The sequence below is a fragment of the Mya arenaria genome, chromosome 6 (assembly GCF_026914265.1).
Source record: "Mya arenaria isolate MELC-2E11 chromosome 6, ASM2691426v1".
NCBI classification, from domain to species: Eukaryota; Metazoa; Mollusca; class Bivalvia; order Myida; family Myidae; genus Mya; species Mya arenaria.
Window position 1 is genome coordinate 967,125 of NC_069127.1, and position 19,509 is coordinate 986,633.

Sequence of the window (19,509 nt, forward strand, 5' to 3'; positions counted from 1 at the left end):
AGATAACAGTTGTGTTTTTGCAGTGCCAAAGACCACAACTAACGCATGCTTTTTAACTACGAACTTATGTTTATATCCAGCAACGTTAATATACGTTCATATGACAATTAAAGAAAAAAAGAATTGTGTTTATTATATTTATCATATTTTGAAAGAATAATTTTGACGTCATTTCAACAGTTGCTTTTTTTGTCAAAGTAACCACTGCGTCCAGCAATGATTGTCTAATTCAGTTCAGTTAAGCATAAAACAGCATTGTATTGTTCCTTTAACAGAAATATACCTTCTTGCTAAAATAATTCCTTATGACCGTCATAATCATTTAAATAATAGGTTTTTAACACACTAATTGGAAAATTGAAAAGTAGCACATGTATTATGTTTGTTTACCAATTTATTAACAACAATAATAGAAAAAACATATGATTACATACTCGTTCGAAACTGAACAAAAATAATGCAATACACAACAACAAACAAACACCATTTGTTATAAATCATATACAGGTAAAATAACTTTCCAAATACATTCACATTTATTTGTCCGTACGAACACGAGTTCTATAAAAGTACAGGTGGTAGATTGAAAACCCCACAAACAAATTGATATGCTTAAGACAGTCCAACAAGTTGCATGAGTTTAGACACAGCCTGTTTTACAACACCCTTGTCGTCGGGTGACCAGCTTGAACAGTCGTCGGTTGGATTGACGTCATAGTAAAGGTGACAATAGCGCCGGCTGTTTACCGCAGAGCTGAACTGCCGGAAGCCGTCCTCCAGAATCGCGTTCTTACCGCGGTCCTTATACTCGGCTCCTATAGCGAATGGATAACCTTTGCGAAGTTTGCCAAATCTGCAAATAATTTGAACAGAATCAGAATCCCATCAGTAGTGGACCTTTTAATAATGTATATATAAACAACATAATGTAGTACACGCCTAAACGAATAAGGACATTCACAACAAGTGAATATGTCATCTACTATTAAAATGTTGAACACACTCTAATTGAGGATTGATTTCACAACCAGTGGAATTGTCATCTACTATCATAATGTTCAACACACCTTAATTGACGAGTGCATTCTCAACCAGTGAAAGCGTCAACGTCTAACATAGCTTATTACACACATGTAGCAGCAGCGCTGTTAAATGTCGTATAAATTGAAGAACCACGACTCGTAACAATGAGTTCCCTGTTCGACCACAGCCTGTCTTATTGTTTAAAGATGCAGTCCTTCGAAAAACAAACATCTCACTTCGTCCCACAAGTTCTCAGTGATGTACGTCACTTTGTGAAGCCAACGGCCTTTGGCGGCTATAGGAGTGAAAAGGTAGACTAAAATAATGATGCCAACCATGTCTGAACTTCAATTTGTGATCACGAATTACCAACTCCGACAAAAAACATATATCAAAAAATATAAACTTAATAAACGAGGACTTCAGGATAACAACAACAATTTTCTTTATTATTATATAAAGGTCGTGCAACGGACCTTGGTTAACGTTTTATTCGTTCTTCATGCTAATGAAGTTTTTCCTGTCTGTAAGAATCTTGCCGAAAAAGTTTCCAGGGAAAGTGTAACCGGCAGCCACTGGCGGGTATCTTTTGGGTTGAATACTGAATTGCTCTCGACCAAAGTTAAACAGCTTGTACGTGTATAGATCTTCCGTTACAACAAACCTGCATTGACAGATTCTGAAAACATCGAAAACATACAGAGCAAGTATGTGTACATGCTGTCCGTTACCACAATCGCCTTCAATGACAGGTTCTATAAATACCGACATATACAGAGCAGATACATGTACAGACCGTCCGGTACCACAATTGCATGCATCGATATGTTTTAAAATCACCGACATTTAAAGAGCAGGTGCATGTATAAGTCGTCCGTTTCCACAGTCGGTTGCATTGACAGGTTATGTGAAAACCGACATATAAGGAGCAGGTACATACTTATGCCCGTTTCCACCATCGCTTGCATTGATAGGTTCTGAAAACACCGAAACTTAAAGAGCAGGTACGTGTACAAGCCGTTTTGTTACTATAATTACCTGAATGGACAGGTTTTGAAAACGCCGACATATAAAGAGCAGGTACAAATAGGAAATGAATTCACTTTCCTCCCAAATCACGTATGACGTTTAAGCACAGAAGAATGTGTGATGGCGTCACGGTAGATTCAAGCAATAATGATACACTCAATGCCAACGGGTATACTTCAATAAGTCTTAAAAACATGCCATCTGTTACCATTTTGTTCTGCAGGTTTTGAATACACTTAATTGAATTGTATTCTGTGTTTAGCAATGCTTCTAAATTAAAACTAAAGCATAGCGATCAAAGACCGACATTCGTTCAAGGGCATTACTCGAATTAAAAACAACAACAACGTGGTAGCAATTTAGCCAGAGTTTAATATAAATAAGGTCATAGAAGGCATGTATAAACAGTTTTTTTATTTATTGCAATCTTCAATCATTTCAAAGTATGTTAACCAAACAGGCATGCCGATGAAGACAACAACAACTCAAGAATAGGCAAGCGAAAAAACAAAAACAGAAAGATTTATGATGAAATAGACTATAATTCTACACTCAGCACGCGAATGTCCATTTTTGGCGCGGCACCAGCCATGCAGCGTTTAATAAACACTAGGCCTTAACATGAAAAGATGAACATTATACGTAATTACATTGTTACATTCCTGTTGCTGGTAGAGCTTGTATCCGAGCATGTAAGGTGAATATATGGCGACCCTCGCATTGAACTCACTTATTTCTAAACACGCTCTTGTATTTTGAGGATGTCATCCCTATTTCCAGTGCTGTTGGAAAACAAATGGACCCGTACACCTGAATCGGCTATATTTCTCGAGTCGAGGTTTGTCCTCAGAGGGACAAAAACAACATGATTCTCGACATTTTGAGCCCACAGTGTAGAATTCTCCGCGCCGTAGGCTTCATACAGCGTTGGATGGTTAAGTGCCAAAAATCCGTCCAAACTCGGCTGGAAAAATCTTCATCACAATAAATGTAACACTCTGTTTTGCAAAAATTCGTGTATATCGTGAGGCAGAACAAGGATAGCAAAACGAAAACATTTGCATAATAAATAATGTGTGTAATTTCAAAGCCTACGGTTGTCAAAAGACAAACAATTGATAGACGATTTACATATATTTTATATGTTTCCATTAAACGCCATTTACGAATTGAAAAGCAATGCTAAGAGTTACATTTACTGCAATAAATGCGTCAAATGATCGATTGTGTGCTATACACAACCTAAATCTTACAGCCTGGTTTGGCAAAACAGATACCCTGAACAGACTTGTCCGGGGTAGGGGAATCTGCACCCGGGTATGTTTATAAGAAAGAGTATCTCGTTGTCTCCGCTGACACCATCTACCTCGGCTATCTTTACACAAAGAATTTTCATCGATTTTAGAAATCGTATAAAGATCGGTTTACTATTATTATCTAGAACCAGATGCTCTGAAACTAAAATATTAAGTAAATTGTAGTTACAAATCGACAAGTAATTTCAGTTGTAAATAGTACTAAATCCCAACCTATTCGAGTCCACACCAGAGTCTATATCTCAGGTCGCTTATAACCAAGATGCAAGACGGTAGCTCAGAAACTTTCTTTCTAGTACAACATTAACGGTAAGTGTACTACCACTTAAAGAATCTAATGATAACTGTTTGAACATGAATCACAATTTGTGTTTGTATAAGCTGTTACAAGATTTAATCCAAAGCTATACACTATACATTGTATGAAAAATCGTTTTCAAGCATGCTTTTGGATGTATTATAATATATGTAAAAAACATATTAATTGTAAATTTGTTCCATATTTTGGAAGTAAAACGGATATGTTATTGTATTGGTGTTTATCATCCCCAAAACACGAACGTTTTGAAAAAAAACAACTCATTTTTTTCGATGATTAATCAAAATCCTAATTTAACACTTTTTAATGAATTTTGATGTGAAAAACCACCTAGTTCATTGGCACAGGGTAAACGCCAAATACATAGGGCACAAAAACAAAAACTCGCTAACAAGAAACATTGAACAACAGCACAAAACTCAACAAACATAACAGTGCATATATACTATATGCAAAAACTAGATATGTTTATCAAGGATTGTTAGTCAAGCAAGTTTCCTCATCTAACTATCTTTTAAGCATATTGCTTTACATATGGCTTAGCAATATTAAAATGATTTACCGCTAGAGGAACCTTATTGCATTGATATCTCACTGAAGACAAGGGTTAACATTTTGATAGTCATGGAATCAATACTATCAAGGACGGTGTTCAGTTACTAGTGTGTATATATTGAAATATGGTTGTAATTCATCCGCACCTCACGTTTTACACGGTAAAACTCTGTTTACTGGTTACAAATATGATACGAGTTTAATGAATGACAAAAGGGGATGAAAACGCTCTCCAATAAAGTACAAATGGTAATAATACCATGATGATATCACTCACTATAATATCCATAGAAATGGTTTCTTTGTGGATATCCAGGTTGACATGTGCAGTTATATGATCCGAATGTGTTGGTGTTTAATATACATTATTCCACAGTCGCTATATACTCAATAAATGAAAACATTGATATAGTATTAATCTTGTTATGTTTATTAAAGAAGTTGGAGTGGTGCCCATACAGTAAAAGGTCAGACATTTTGAAACCTATGATAATCAAAATCAAAAGTTCAAAGAAGTAGAAAGAAAAAAGAGGGTTCTGATTGAATGCAACTCTATATTAAATACTTGCAATTTTTGCTCGAAATCTGTTAATTTGTCATTTATAAATGCATTTTCATGTTCGATTTTTATACTTTAAGTAAGTTACTTTTTGAAAGATGTAAAAGTTGGAGTAATGGAGTAATGGAGTATATACAATATATTAACAACGCAATCAACAAAGGAATCGGAACACTAAAATTTGAATCCAAAACTTATGGTTTTAATATCAAGACATATTGGGATATTCTTTGACAATAATAGGTTATTTAGATTGTTCCTCAAAATTTGTATAATATCACATTCCCAAAAATGAGGTTTCATTGTCTCTATATTTTCAAAACGAAATTGACATAACCCAGAGTTTGTGAGCTCGCATTGATACAGCTAGCAGTTTGTTTGCCTAAGTCAATAAATGTTATTTCACTGGGAGGTTCTTATTGTAGTCGCAATAGTACATTTTAAATGTAATGGGAATAGTTTATTCCACGTATTTGTCTCGGAATTCGTTCGTGGAATTTGATTCCATTTATCTACTTTACCATAATTTACTTTTAGGGGCTTTATTTGTGTGACGAATTTTACCACAGCCGTGTAAAACAGTTGACTTTCACCTAAGAAGTCGTTTCCCTTTTTATTTTGATTGCCAAATCGTCAGACATTTTAACTGTCATTCTGGAACCTTTTAAGGTAAGAACAAAAATCTTTCATAAAGGTTTTATGATTGATATAAATCGCTATTTTGTTTATTTAACTTTTGATAATTTTTTTGCATAATCTGTAACTTTGTATTAGAATCATTTTTGATAGTCATTTAGATAAGAATAATTTTGTCCAATCAGAATGCAGATCGCGACCAATCGAAGTGCTTGGTTTTCAACCAATCGAAGCCCAGTTTAAACAACCAATGAAAGCATTGTTTTGCTCGAGCGTTTTTCACGGCCGATTTGTTTTTGTGGATAATATAGTCATTCTAGATGCAGTTACCATACAATTGACATGAAAAATAATTGGCATTAATTAACTTGAACTTTCTAGTTGCTTGTCTAAATATCAACTATCTTTACTAAAAGGTTCAGCTTTGACGTATTGTATAGTTTATAGCTGACGAGTGGACCGGGTTGTTGTTGAAAAATACGATAGTTAATTAATGCCTACACTTCTATGCTCTTGCTGAAAAGCTCAGCTTTTCAGTGAAGCACATTAAGTTGAATTTTCAACAATCTTTCAGAGAAAGCTCTGCTTTCCTGTTTGGTGTAGTTGGAGCGTATTTATAGCTTGCAGACGCAAAGAAAGAACGTGAACGTATTTTATGTATTTACCATAAAAGCTCGGATATCTGGTATTTCATAATTGCTAAGCATTTTAATTTTGAAAGTTACAACTCGTTTTATTCAAGAAAGCCCAGCTTTCTGATAATTCACCGAAATCATCGGCGAAACAATATATTTAAAGAGTTTGGAATTCTTTGTAAATAAGTCGATCATAGGCATTAAGCCAAAAGGAAAATTACTTATACAAAACGTCTTTTATAATTGTATGTGATTTTTTATTTGGATCTCAATCAAAATCATTTGTACACAATCAAAATGTTAAGTTACCCTGAGGAAAATTATTATATAGTTTCATCTTTTGTCATTGATTTAAGAGTTTTGCCATTAGTTTGATATAATAGTGTACAGTCGCTCGGTATCATTATGAAACTGAACACATTTTAAAAGGAACACTACAAAAAACAAAACAAAAATACAACCTTTGTCATAAATCAAACCATATATATGTAAAGGAAGACTTGAATATAAATACATGAATGTCTTCACAAACACAAAACGTGTTCTGTAAACAACACAAACTGATTGATATGCTTAAGACAGTCCCACAAATTTCATGGCAGTTTTTATTCGCCCTCGTCGTCAGGAGACCAGCTGGAGCAGTCATCGGGTGGGTTGACGTCATAGTAAAGGTGACAGTACCGCTGGTTGTTGACCGCTGAGCAGCACTGCCGGAAGCCGGCTTCCAAAATGGCGTTAATAACGGTATCCATGTACTCGGCTCCTATAGCGAAAGGATATTCCTTACGAAGCTCGCCGAATCTAAATACATTGAAAGAACCAGCTTACCATATATACATATTGAACTCTTTTGGCAGTTTGTGTTTGACTACACTTATAATACAGAACGTTTTAGCAACGCGTATCCGAGTTGCTTTCGAATATTGACCAAAATGATGATGTGCCATATATAATTACATATATAATGACGTACACACCTTAATTGATGGGTATATTCACAGCAAGTTGATTTGTCAACTACTTGCATTATGTAGTACACACCTTAATTGATGAGCACGTACACAAAACAGTGGAATTGTCACCAACTATTTTCAACTACTATCATGATTCAAAACATACCTTAATAGATGCATACATTCACGACCAGTGGAATTGTTAACTACTATCACAATCTAGTACACACCTGAATTGACTAATAAAGGCACACAAATTTGAATTCTAAACAACTATTATGATTAAGTACACACTTTCATTGACGCACGCATGCAAAACCAGTGGAATGGTCAACTTATCAGCGATGTTATACACACCTGTAGCAGCAGCGCTGTTTAATGTCGTATGGATTGAAGAACCACGACTCGTAACAGTGTGTATACTCGTCCCTGTTCGACCATATGCTGTCATTTTGTTTAAAGGTGTAGTCCTTCGAAAGAAAATATACGAAATATACATAGCAAGCTGAACAAAAACCAAACCAAACGATTCATAATCGGTCAGATGTAAATGTTGAGGTACATTGACACCTTCAAAAACGATCAAAGGCCGTCTCCTTTCTTGTTTGCAAATGAAGTTTTGGACTCTTATAATAAAGCCATAGATTCATTCTTGCTATTACATGCTATTACCTCTTTCATGTCTTGTTCGTAACATGGACAAGGATATGAGTTTTTAAGCTGTTCTCGCGTCCATTCTTTCAATGTTTGGTTCTCGTGGAACTTCCGGCATCTAACCTCGTCCCACATGTCGTCAGTGATGTACGTCACGTTATGTAGCCAACGGCCTTTGACCTCTGACGTGATGAAAAAGGTAGAGGAAAGGAAATAATGCAATCTATGTCGGATATCCGCAAGTAAACCAGATGCATAGAAATTAAAACATATCCCTTATTATAAAGAACTGTTTATAACTAGAGTTAACAAAACATAAGTAATGGTAAGTTATGGTTTAGTAAACTTTTGCGAGATGTCACTAGATCATTAACAATACCTTTATGATCACGTGAGTGCAACAACAAATCTTTTTATTTATCAGTAAACAAAAGAAGTGCAACGAACCTTGGTTAACGTTTGATTCGTTCTTAAGGTTGGTGAAGTTGTGCCTGTCGGCGAGAATCTTGCCGGTAAAGTTTCCAGGGAAAGTGTAACCGGCAGCCACTGGCGTGTAACTCAAGGGTTTAATACTGAATTGCTCTTGATCATAGATGAACATCATGTACGTGTATAGACCGTCCGTTGCCATAATTGCCTGCATCGACAGATTCTGAAAACATCCACATATTAAGAGCAAATAAATGTATAGGCATTCGTTTTCAAAAAAACAGTCGAACACCGTTGGCTCAAACTCACAGGACCGTCAAAAATACCTCAAGCCTCAGAAAATCGAGCTAAGCGGGATAGTTTACCTTCTAGTTCGAGCCAACGCAGATTTTGAGCCAAGAGAGTTCGAGCCAACGGGGATCGACTGTACCTGAATTGACAGGTTCTGATAATACCGATGTATGAGAGCCGAAACGTGTACAGATCGTTTGCTTCCCGATAAAATAGTATTGAGAGTTCCCGTCGGGTTCGAAAGATTAACGACGTTAACGTAAGCTAACAAAATCTCTCTTGCATGGCGCTCAAGATGTAGCCAATGGGAGAGGAGGGTAAACGTTTCATCAACTGTATGAAACATCAGGCCGCCCGGTTAAACAATTATGACTACCAAAACATTCCACTATTCCGATCAATAAAACGACGGTATAACAACAGACATGCTAAACTGGAAAAGAAAACGGTTGTGTTAATGTAAACTACTCTTGGCATCACTGAATTTAGATAGCAGTCTCATTTGAAATGCGGACAATCGTACTTGTGCCACACTGCAATTTATTCGTTGTCTCTTAAAATAAACAGTGTGCCTTAAAACTAAATAACTATACCAGGTCACTTACCTGGTGCTTGTAGAGCCTGTATCCGGGCATGTATGGTGAATGTATGGTGACGTGTTTCCAAGTCACGGCAAAAGCAACACTGGCATTGAACTCGCTGTTGTTCGAATACTTCTGAACAAGCTCCTGTATTTTGAGGATGTCACTCCTATTTCCAGTGTTGTTAGAAAACACATGGACCCATACACCTGCGCCGGTAATATTCCTCGAGTCGAGGTTTGTCCAGAGAGGAGCAATAACCACGTGATTCTCAACATACTTTTTCCACAGTGTAGAATTCTCCGCGCCATAAGATTCATACAGAGGTGGATAGTTAAGTGCTAGAAATCCGTTCAAACTTGGCTGGAAAAAAACAAAATCACAATAAATGTCACACTCTGATGCCCAACGTTAAAGTATTTATCTACCTGAACTGAACAAAGACAGCTAACGGTTGTGGTTGAGGGTGAAATATCAATATGATTTTATACATTGCATTAAAATATTTGCAATTTTATAACTGGAGAGCCTTAAGTAAGCATTACAAGACAAAAAATAATTGTATATTTAAAACGTTTTATGGAGACACGTGTACACTAAACTATATTGACCAATTCAAAAGGAAAGAGTTATCCTATTCTTCGACAAAATACAGAAAATATTTTTCTACAATTGTAATTAAACTTCTAAAATGATACTGATGCTACTGATAGTTGTGTGAGGTGTATGTTAAGATAGTTATCGACCTCTGTTTAAAGAAAGCTTAGGTGGTGGAAATTTCCAACCTGGATTTAATGGCCACCTGTCTTAAGCAGCCACTTTGACCTTTTCCGAAGGTTGCAACTTAATACTGGTTTGATAGTACACTGAAATAACGACATTAATATGTCACAGAACTTTAATGATACCCTGAAGAGACTAAAGTATTGTCCGAAGTAGGGGAATCTTCCCCCTGGTATGTTTACAGGCGGGAGTATCTCGTTGTCTCCGCGGACACCATCTATCACGGCCTTCGATGTAAAGCTGAGCAGTACCGGACCTTAAAGATAGAAACACATGTACACAAGTGGGCATAGAAGTACAAATTATTTAAAAAACAACAAAAAATGTAGCACGCTCAGATGAACTAAATGATACATCCCATGTCAATAGTTATTCCATTACAAAATAGGAATGTGTTTATGTTCCTTTTTAATAAACTAGCCACTTGCAGAATTTTTAATACAATATTCTTTTATGTATAACATTTACAGTAAGCCGATGTATCAAACAATGAACTATTTGAACAACAATAAACCAATGGTTATTAGTGTGTGTCATTGTTTTCGTGTGTATATGTTTATCTTCTAGTACGTTGAGGCCATTGAGGTATTATGCTAATCAGAAATCGATAGGAATTGATTATAGTTTATCTTCGAGAACGTTGAGGCCATTGAGGTATTATGCTAATCAGAAATCGATAGTAATTGATTATAGTTTATCTTCCAGTACGTTGAGGCCATTGAGGTATTATGCTAATCAGAAATCGATAGTAATTGATTATAGTTTATCTTCTAGTACGTTGAGGCCATTGAGGTATTATGCTAATCAGAAATCGATAGTAATTGATTATAGTTTATCTTCCAGTACGTTGGGGCCATTGAGGCATTATGCTAATCAGAAATCGATAGTAATTGATTATAGTTTATCTTCTAGTACGTTGAGGCCATTGAGGTATTATGCTAATCAGAAATCGATAGTAATTGATTATAGTTTATCTTCCAGTACGATGGGGCCATTGAGGTATTATGCTAATCAGAAATCGATAGTAATTGATTATAGTTTATCTTCTAGTACGTTGAGGCCATTGAGGTATTATGCTAATCAGAAATCGATAGTAATTGATTATAGTTTATCTTCCAGTACGATGGGGCCATTGAGGTATTATGCTAATCAGAAATCGATAGTAATTGATTATAGTTTATCTTCCAGTACGTTGAGGCCATTGAGGTATTATGCTAATCAGAAATCGATAGTAATTGATTATAGTTTATCTTCCAGTACGTTTGGGCCATTGAGGCATTATGCTAATCAGAAATCGATAGTAATTGATTATAGTTTATCTTCTAGTACGTTGAGGCCATTGAGGTATTTTGCTAATCAGAAATCGACGTAATAGATTATACTTTCTCTTCTAGTAAAGTGGGGCCATTGAGATATTATGCTAATCAGAAATAGATAGCAATTTCCTTCCGTTTAAAAATCGTAAAAATATCAGTTAATTGTTTGATGTGCCACATGCATTTATTTTCAGGGTATAGTAAATGAAATTATATTTGTGAAATTTACAAGTTAGCTCATTTGGCAATTGTTCCATCTTGATATATTCTGAAAGACAAACTGATATTCAATTTTGTCGGTGTGTATCACCCCAAAACACATACGTCTTGAAAAAAACCCTAGCAATTTATTTAGATTCCTGTAAAGTTTTATATAATACTTATACATGCATATCAAGTAACCAAAACTAATACTCTGATAAGCACGTTGCAAATAATATTGTTAAGCTATTATAAAAAAATAACCGCACCAGGTTGTTAACTGCCTGTTCAAGATCAAGATCTGATCCAGGGGTTAAAATGTTGATGGTCATTAAAACAATACTCAAGGAAGCATTCAATAATTATCGTGCGTATATTGAAATATATATATAGTTTTTTAACATGCTTCTCATTGCACATATTGTGTTTTGTCTACAGGTTACCGAAATGGAGTATGCATAAACGAATAAAGGTGGGTAAGAACAAATTCTCTAAAAATGTTTAACCTGTTTTTATATCATAATGATACCACTCACTATAACATCCATAGAAAGGGTTTCCTTGAGGGTAATCCGCTCGACATTTGCAGTAAAAAGACCCAAATGTGTTGGTGCAATCGGCATTCTGACCACATGATGTCCCACCATCGCATTCATTAACATCTGCGTAAATGCAAAACACATTATTATATATGTTACTTGTCCATTTAAGTCAATAAGCCTAAACTTGACTAACGCTTTCTTATTTAATTATATACAAAGACGATATGCCATGGCCAGAAAGCATTGACCGACATTACAGAACATGATTCGTGCAATTTCAACTGACCTTTCTCGCAGTGTGTGCCCGTCCATCCACGGTTACAGCCACAGTAGTAGCTGCCAGCTGTGTTAGTACACCAGCGAGTCTGATTCCGGTTTCTCAGACAGAAATAGTCCCCGACAAAAGCACACTCGTCATTATCTGCACAAGTATGAATATATAACTGGGCTGGTCGTATTAAACAATTGTCGCAATTGGATCCAAGAACGAGGTAGCTTAACGGTTAACCTATCAAAAACCGAATTATGCAGATATGCAGTCTATGACTTATGACCATCAGATTGAATTAAGTAGCATACTGAAAACCATTCTGGTTAAAGTGTAAGGGCGGACTTGATAAACCGGTTGAGGTGCATCCATGGTCTAGTGGTAGAACAACTATCTTCCAATCTTATCCCCCACACTTCTTTAAAAACAACTGTCCTTTCACAGCCTACAAGACTGGTACTTTTAGTTTGGCCGAGAGTGTCGAAAAATTAACACCGAGACACCCATGTGAAACGGTTTAACCCGTCTTTTCATTAACTCTGGTAAGATAGTTTTCCAAACATGTTCACTGGTGTTATATACTAATAAGTGCAAGTCAACAAATGTAATCACATTTGACATGTTTTATTGATTTCGATAACTAAAACACTAAACACTGGATTTCCTACCGTCACATTGTCGGCCTCTGTTTTCCCCCGAATCTGTATAGCCGTCATTACACGTGCACTGGTAGCTACCATTTAGGTTGGTGCACTTGGCGCTGTAGTGGCACTCGTTACTTCCCGAACATTCGTCCACATCTTCGCAACAATAATATGAAGTCAACATGTTTAACATCATAAATAAATATAGCATCAAGGACAAGACGTACTGCATTGAATAACTTTTGTCTTAATCGTTTCCTCATACTGTTATTTGACCAACGAGCAGTCTAAATAAAACATGTATTGATTGGTTTTATTATTGTTTAAAATTTCTGAAGCAAAAAGTTTTCCAGAAATACTCACTTTTGCAGAATGAGACAAGTGTTCTTTTAAGATAATAACTCTCCTAGGTACCTGTGCAAGTTGGCGGATCGTCATCCCATAGTCCCTCCGACGTACAGTTTATCACTGTAGCGTTTGCCGTTGTATATCCGTGATCGCACGTGTAGAAGGCACTGTGGTTGAAGGTTGTTAGGGTATATTCAACTGTGCCTTTCTTTATGTTTGTTGGTTTGTCGCAATCTGTTTTACACACAACAAAGTTAAAACCGATAAAAAGGAGATCGTTATGCAATGTTCTTTTATAAAAACGATACAATTAAGACACTTTTCAACCTAAAACGAACTAATGTAACTGATTATACTGAAATCGATCAGTATAAATTAACAGTTTGCTTACTATTTTGACAAGATAAAAGTAATCTAAGTTAAAAATAAGTCTTACTCTTTTTCAATGGAATTTAAATCCAGCTTACTATATCATTAGTATACGATGGATCTTACTTTTGCATTTGGAATACCACCCAAAATGACCCGAAATCCAGCGTTTAAAGGGGATGGATGATACTTTCATAGAGACGCTCACTTACCAATAGGAGTACATCGGACGTCTATATACCGCCAGGTGCTGTTCGCCAGACATTCTGTTGAATTGCTACCGCTTAACGTGTAACCCGCGTGACAACTGAAAACCGCTAACGATCCAAACGTGGTTCCATTCAGGGAGACGTTGCCATGTGTCAAATTATGTGGGAGACCGCACTCTGTGGAACGTGATTATCAGTTATCAAAATTAATATTATCTTCCATGGCCTAGAGTGTAAAATAGTGTGTAAAAAAGTCATCCTAACCCGAGTGTTGGGTGTTTAGCGGAGATTAGGTCTAACGAGTTTCCGCAGAATACCGTGCGCGAATGTTGTGATGAACCTATCTTACATGAGCGGTGATGATAGATGCTTATTCTACAACAGAATCAAAACTATAGGAAATATTATTAAAACAATAATGCGAAAATGAAAAAAAACAAACACACTTCAGGACCAAGATGCAGGCAACTATCTAGCTTCACTTACCAATGGCAATGCAGCTAACGTCAATGTCCTGCCAGCTGCCGTTCGCCTGACACTGCGTGGAGTTCCTACCGTCTAGCATGTAACCTTCCTCACAGCTGTACACTGCTACTGATCTGTAGGTAGTACCATTCTCCACGGAGATACTGCCATGTGTCAAATATCGTGGAAGGCTGCAATCTGTGAACCATGATAATCCGTGTCTGTATATATTAGGATATATGATTACTTTGCCCTGCTATCTAGCAAATTATGATAACACAATGGCATTTGACCTGTAATATGAATTTGCAAATATAACAGCTGTTCGGCGAAAATTACTTACTAATGACAATGCAGCTAATGTCTATGTCCTGCCACATGCCATTCGCCTGACATTCCGTGGAGTAGCTGCCATCTAACGTATATCCTTCCTCACAACTGTACTCCGCTACTGATCCGTACATGGTACCATTCTCCACTGAGACACGTCCATGCGTCACATTACTTGGAAAGCCGCAATCTATAAAGCGTTATTTATTATGTTCTTTTTGATATGTTTTCTTTACCATAAAACGTGCAGTTTACATTGCTCTAGTATTGCAGTATTTTATTTGTCTTCGTTTGTTCGCGTTATGATGACGTGATGGCTAATAACCTCAACTTCAATCCACGGTAAAATGTTTAGAATTTAAGAGTATTCAACAACTTCAGTTCGGAAAACAATAATCTAGTGCGAAGAGCGAACACTATTTCGTTTTACGTAGTGACTGCAATGACATAAAGGCAAACATATTTTCTGAAGTACTACTTTTTTATTTCGATATGACGGGATAATATTTTGTTCTAACCGAATACTGTTTCGTTAGGACAGAAATGTATTTTAAAATAACACATTTTTGTCCATTATAAAATAACATTCGATGTCAGGACATATATAGTGACCTGTTTCCTTTAAAGTCTGGAAATGGAGTTTAACATTCGAGTACAAGCCACAATTTAATATCCCATCCAATAAATAAAAACAAAATCCAGATTGTTAACTCAAAACTAAAAATACCTGCAACACCTAACGGCTCGAATGTAGTAATGTTTGTTGATGTTGTAATGGTTTTCGTCGGATTTGATCTTGTAATAGTCGTTGGTGGGTGCGATGTTGAAGTGCTCGTCAATGGTGTTGTAGTGATTGTCGTTCGTTTTGATCTCGTGGTTGTTGTTAGTTTTGATGTATTATTGGTCAAAGTAGGTTCTAGTGTTGACAATACCGTTGCTTTTATTGGCGTTGTAATTTTCGTTGATGATTTCAGTGTTGTACCTGTTGATGCTGGTTTTAGTGTTGTAGTGGTTGTCGATGTGGATCTTGGAGTTGTACCGGTCGTCGTTATTGGTTTTGATGTTGTAGTGGTCGTTGTTGGCGTTCGTGTCATAGTGGACGTCGTTGGTTTAATTCTTGTTGTTTTAGGCGTTGGTTCTGAGGTTGAAGTGGTCGTAATTTGTTGTTTTGTTGAACTGGTCTTTGTAAGTATTGACCTTGTTGTTGTCGTTTTTGGTATTGATGCTGTTATGTTCGATGTTGGCTTTTGTGTTGTAAAGGTCGATTTTGGTCTTGTTTTTTTAGTGATCGTCGTTGGTTTTGGTGTTGTAGAAGTTGTCGATGTTGATTTTTCAATCGTAGTGTTTGATGTTGGTCTTGGTGTTGTACTGGTCGTTGATGTAAGATTTGATGTTTTAATGGTCGATGATTGCTTTTGTGTAGAAGTTTTCGTCATAGGTTTAAATGGTGTAGTAGTCATCCTTGGTATTGGTTGTGTTGAGTTTGTCGTTGGATTTATTGCCGTAGTGGTAGTTGTTGGTTTTAGAGTTGTAGTGTTGGTGGTTGGTCTAATTGTAGTAGTAAGCGTTGGTCTTGATGTTTCAGATGTTTCACTGGTTAATTTTGGTTCAATTGATGGAGTGGCCGTTGTCGACTGAAGTGTTGTAGTGGTCGTGATTGTTGTCGAAGTTGAAAATGGTTCTAATGTTGCACTGGTCGTCGTTGGCTTTAGTGTTGCATTGGTCGTCGTTGGATTAAGTGATGCAGTGGTTGTTGTTGGTTTTGTTGTAGCAGTGGTTGTAGTTGATTTTTGTGTAGCACTTGTATTAGTTAGTTTTGATGTTTCAGTGGTCGACGTTTGTTTTGATGTTGTAGTGGTCGTCGTTGATTTTTGTGGTGAAGTGGTCTTCGTTGATTTTGTTTTAGAACTAGTCGTTGTTGGTTTGGGTGTTGATGTGGTCACCGGTAGTTTTGATGTTGTAGTTGTCGTTTTTAATTTTGGCGATGTGGAGGTCGTTGTTGGATTTGATGTTGTAGCGGTTATTGATGGTTTTGTTGTTCCATTGGTTGTGGTTCGTTTAGTTGTTGTCGTGGTTGTCGTTGGGTTTTGTGTAGTACTTTTCGTGGTTACTTTTAATGATGTAAGAGGCAGGGTTGGTTTTGTTATTGTGATGGTCGTCGCCGTTGGTTTTGATGTTGGGATTGACGATGTTTGTGTTGATGTTGTAGTTGTCGTCGTTGATTTTGGTAGGGTAGTGGCCGTCGTTTGTTTTGTTGTAGAAGTAGTCGTTGTTGGTTTGGGTGCTGTGGTGGTCACCGATAGTTTTGATGTTGAAGTGGTCGTTATTGTTTTTGGTGTTGTAGTTGCCATCGTTAATTTTGATGTGGAAGTTGTCGTTTTTAATTTTAGCGATGTGGAGGTCGTTGTTGGATTTGATGATGTAGCGGTCGTTGTTGGTTTTGGTGTTGAAGTTGACGTTAATGAGTTTGTTGTTGAAGTGGGCGTCGTTGGGTTTCGCGTAGTAGTTGTCGTGGCTATTTTTAATGTTGTTGTGGTCAGGTTTTGTTTTGATGTTGTAGTGGTGGTCGACGTTGGTTTTGATGTTGAGATGGTCAATGTTTGTTTTGATGTAGTGGTTGTCGTCGTTGATTTTGGAAGTGAAGTGGTCGCCGTTGGTTTTGTTGTAGAAGTATCCGGTTTGGGGTTTGTGGTGGTCACCGATAGTTTTAATGTTGAAGTGGTCGTTGCTGGTTTTTGTGTTGTAGTTGTCATCGTTAATTTTGATGTGGAAGTTGTCGTTTTTAATTTTGGCCATGTGGAGGTCGTTGTTGGATTTGATGTTGTAGCGGTCGTTGTTGGTTTTGGTGTTGAAGTTGACGTTGATGGTTTGTTTGTTGTCGTGGTCGTCGTTGGGTTTCGCGTAGTAGTTGTCGTGGCTATTTTTAATGTTGTTGTGGTCAGATTTTGTTTTGATGTTGTAGTGGTGGTCGACGTTGGTTTTGATGTTGAGATGGACAATGTTTGTTTTGATGTAGTGGTTGTCGTCGTTGATTTTGGTAGTGAAGTGGTCGTCGTTGGTTTTGGTAGGGTAGTGTCCGTCGTTGGTTTTGTTGTAGAAGTAGTCGTTGTTGGTTTGGGTGTTGTTGTTGTCACCGATAGTTTTGATGTTGAAATAGTCGTTATTGGTTTTGGAGTTTTAGTTGTCATTGTTAATTTTGATGTTGTAGTTGTCGTTTTTAATTTTGGCGATGTGGAGGTCGTTGTTGGATTTGATGTTGTAGCGGTTATTGTTGGTTTTGTTGTTCCATTGGTTGTGGTTTGTTTTGTTGATGTGGTGGTCGTCGTTGAGTTTCGTGTAGTAGTTGTCGTGGTTACATTAAATGTTGTAGTAGGCAGGGTTGGCTTTGTTGTTGTGATGGTCGTCGACGTTGGTTTTGATGTTGCAGTTGTCGTCGTTGATTTTGGTAGTGTAGTGTCCGATGTTGGTTTTGTTGTAGAAGTAGTCGTTGTTGGTTCGGGTGTTGTTGTTGTCGTCGTTAATTTTGATGTGGAAGTTGTCGGTTTCAATTTTAGCGATGTGGAAGTCGTTTTTGGATTTGATGTTGAAGCGCTCGTTGTTGGTTTCGGTGTTGAAGTTGACGTTGATGGTTTTGTTGTTGTCGTGGTCGTCGTTGGGTTTCGCGTAGAAGTTGTCGTGGCTATTTTTAATATTGTTGAGGAAAGGTTTTGTTTTGATGTTGTAGTGGTGGTCGACATTGGTGTTGATGTTGAGACGGTCGATGTTTGTTTATATATTTTAGTTGTCGTCGTTGACTTTGGTAGTAAAGTGGTCGTCGTTGGTTTTGTTGTAGAAGTAGTCGTTGTTGGTTTGAGTGCTGTGGTGGTCAACGATAGTTTTGATGTTGAAGTGGTCGTTGCTGGTATTGGTGTTATAGTTGTCTTTGTTAATTTTGATGTGGAAATTGTCGTTTTTAATTTTGGCGATGTGGAGGTCGTTGTTGGTTTTGATATTGCACTGGTTGTTGTTTGTTTTGTTGTTGTTATGGTCATCGTTGGGTTTCGTGTAGAAGTTGTCTCGGTTAATTTTAATGTTGCAGTTTTCAGGTTTGGTTTTGTTGTTTTGGTGGTCGTCGTCGTTGGTTTTGATGCTGAGATGGTCGATGTTTGTTTTGATGTTGTAGTTGTCGTCGTTGATTTTGGAAGTGTAGTGGTCGTCGTTGGTTTTGGTGCTGAGATGGTCGATGTTTGTTTTGATGTTGTAGTTGTCGTCGTTGATTTTGGAAGTGTAGTGGTCGTCGTTGGTTTTGATGCTGAGATGGTCGATGTTTGTTTTGATGTTGTAGTTGTCGTCGTTGATTTTGGAAGTGTAGTGGTCGTCGTTGGTTTTGATGCTGAGATGGTCGATGTTTGTTTTGATGTTGTAGTTGTCGTCGTTGATTTTGGAAGTGTAGTGGTCGTCGTTGGTTTTGGTGCTGAGATGGTCGATGTTTGTGTTGATGTTGTAGTTGTCGTCGTTGATTTTGGTAGTGAAGTGGTCGTCGTTGTTTTTGATGTTGAGAAGGTGTATGTTTGTTTTGATGTTGTAGAGTTCGTCGATGGTTTTGTTGTAGAAGTAGTCGTTGTTGGTTTTGGTGTTGTTTTTATCACCGATAGTATTGATGTTGAAGTGGTCGTTCCTGGTTTTGGTGTTGTTGTGGTTGTCGATGTGGATCTTGTTGGATTTGGTGCTGTAGTATTCGTTGTTGATGTGATTATGTTTGTTACTGGTTTATGCGTTCTACTACTTGTTAAGGGTTTTGTAGTGGTTTTTATTTGAGTTGTAGTGACCGTTGTTGGTGCGGTAGTGATAATTTTAGGTGTGGTAGTGGCCGTTGTTGGTGCGGTAGTGATAATTTTAGGTGTGGTAGTGGCCGTTGTTGGTATGGTAGCTGTCGTTGTTTGTGTGAAAGTGGTTGTTGTTGGTGTTACTTTCGTTGTGGTTTGCGTATTTTGTGATGGTGTTGTCTGTTTCGCTTTCTGTTGTGTTAATGAAATGGTAGGCGTTTGCTCTAGCGTTGCGGTGGTCACTGACAT

The 19,509-nt window shown here is 37.1% G+C and overlaps 1 protein-coding gene across 1 annotated transcript; it reads right to left on the reverse strand.

Moving 5' to 3' along the window:
• Nucleotides 1-6,577: 6,577 nt before the first annotated feature.
• Nucleotides 6,578-19,509, reverse strand: LOC128236754 (mucin-2-like). Its single transcript, XM_052951851.1, has 16 exons — nt 18,611-19,509; nt 17,276-18,130; nt 15,183-16,561; nt 14,469-14,645; nt 14,147-14,323; nt 13,664-13,837; nt 13,149-13,316; nt 12,759-12,890; nt 12,109-12,243; nt 11,817-11,942; nt 9,889-10,019; nt 9,005-9,343; nt 8,127-8,331; nt 7,698-7,861; nt 7,383-7,495; nt 6,578-6,873 (listed from the first exon to the last, which is right to left on the reverse strand). Exons 1-16 carry the CDS (start codon nt 19,507-19,509, stop codon nt 6,678-6,680), a joined length of 5,370 nt encoding a protein of 1,789 aa, XP_052807811.1. The 3' UTR covers nt 6,578-6,677.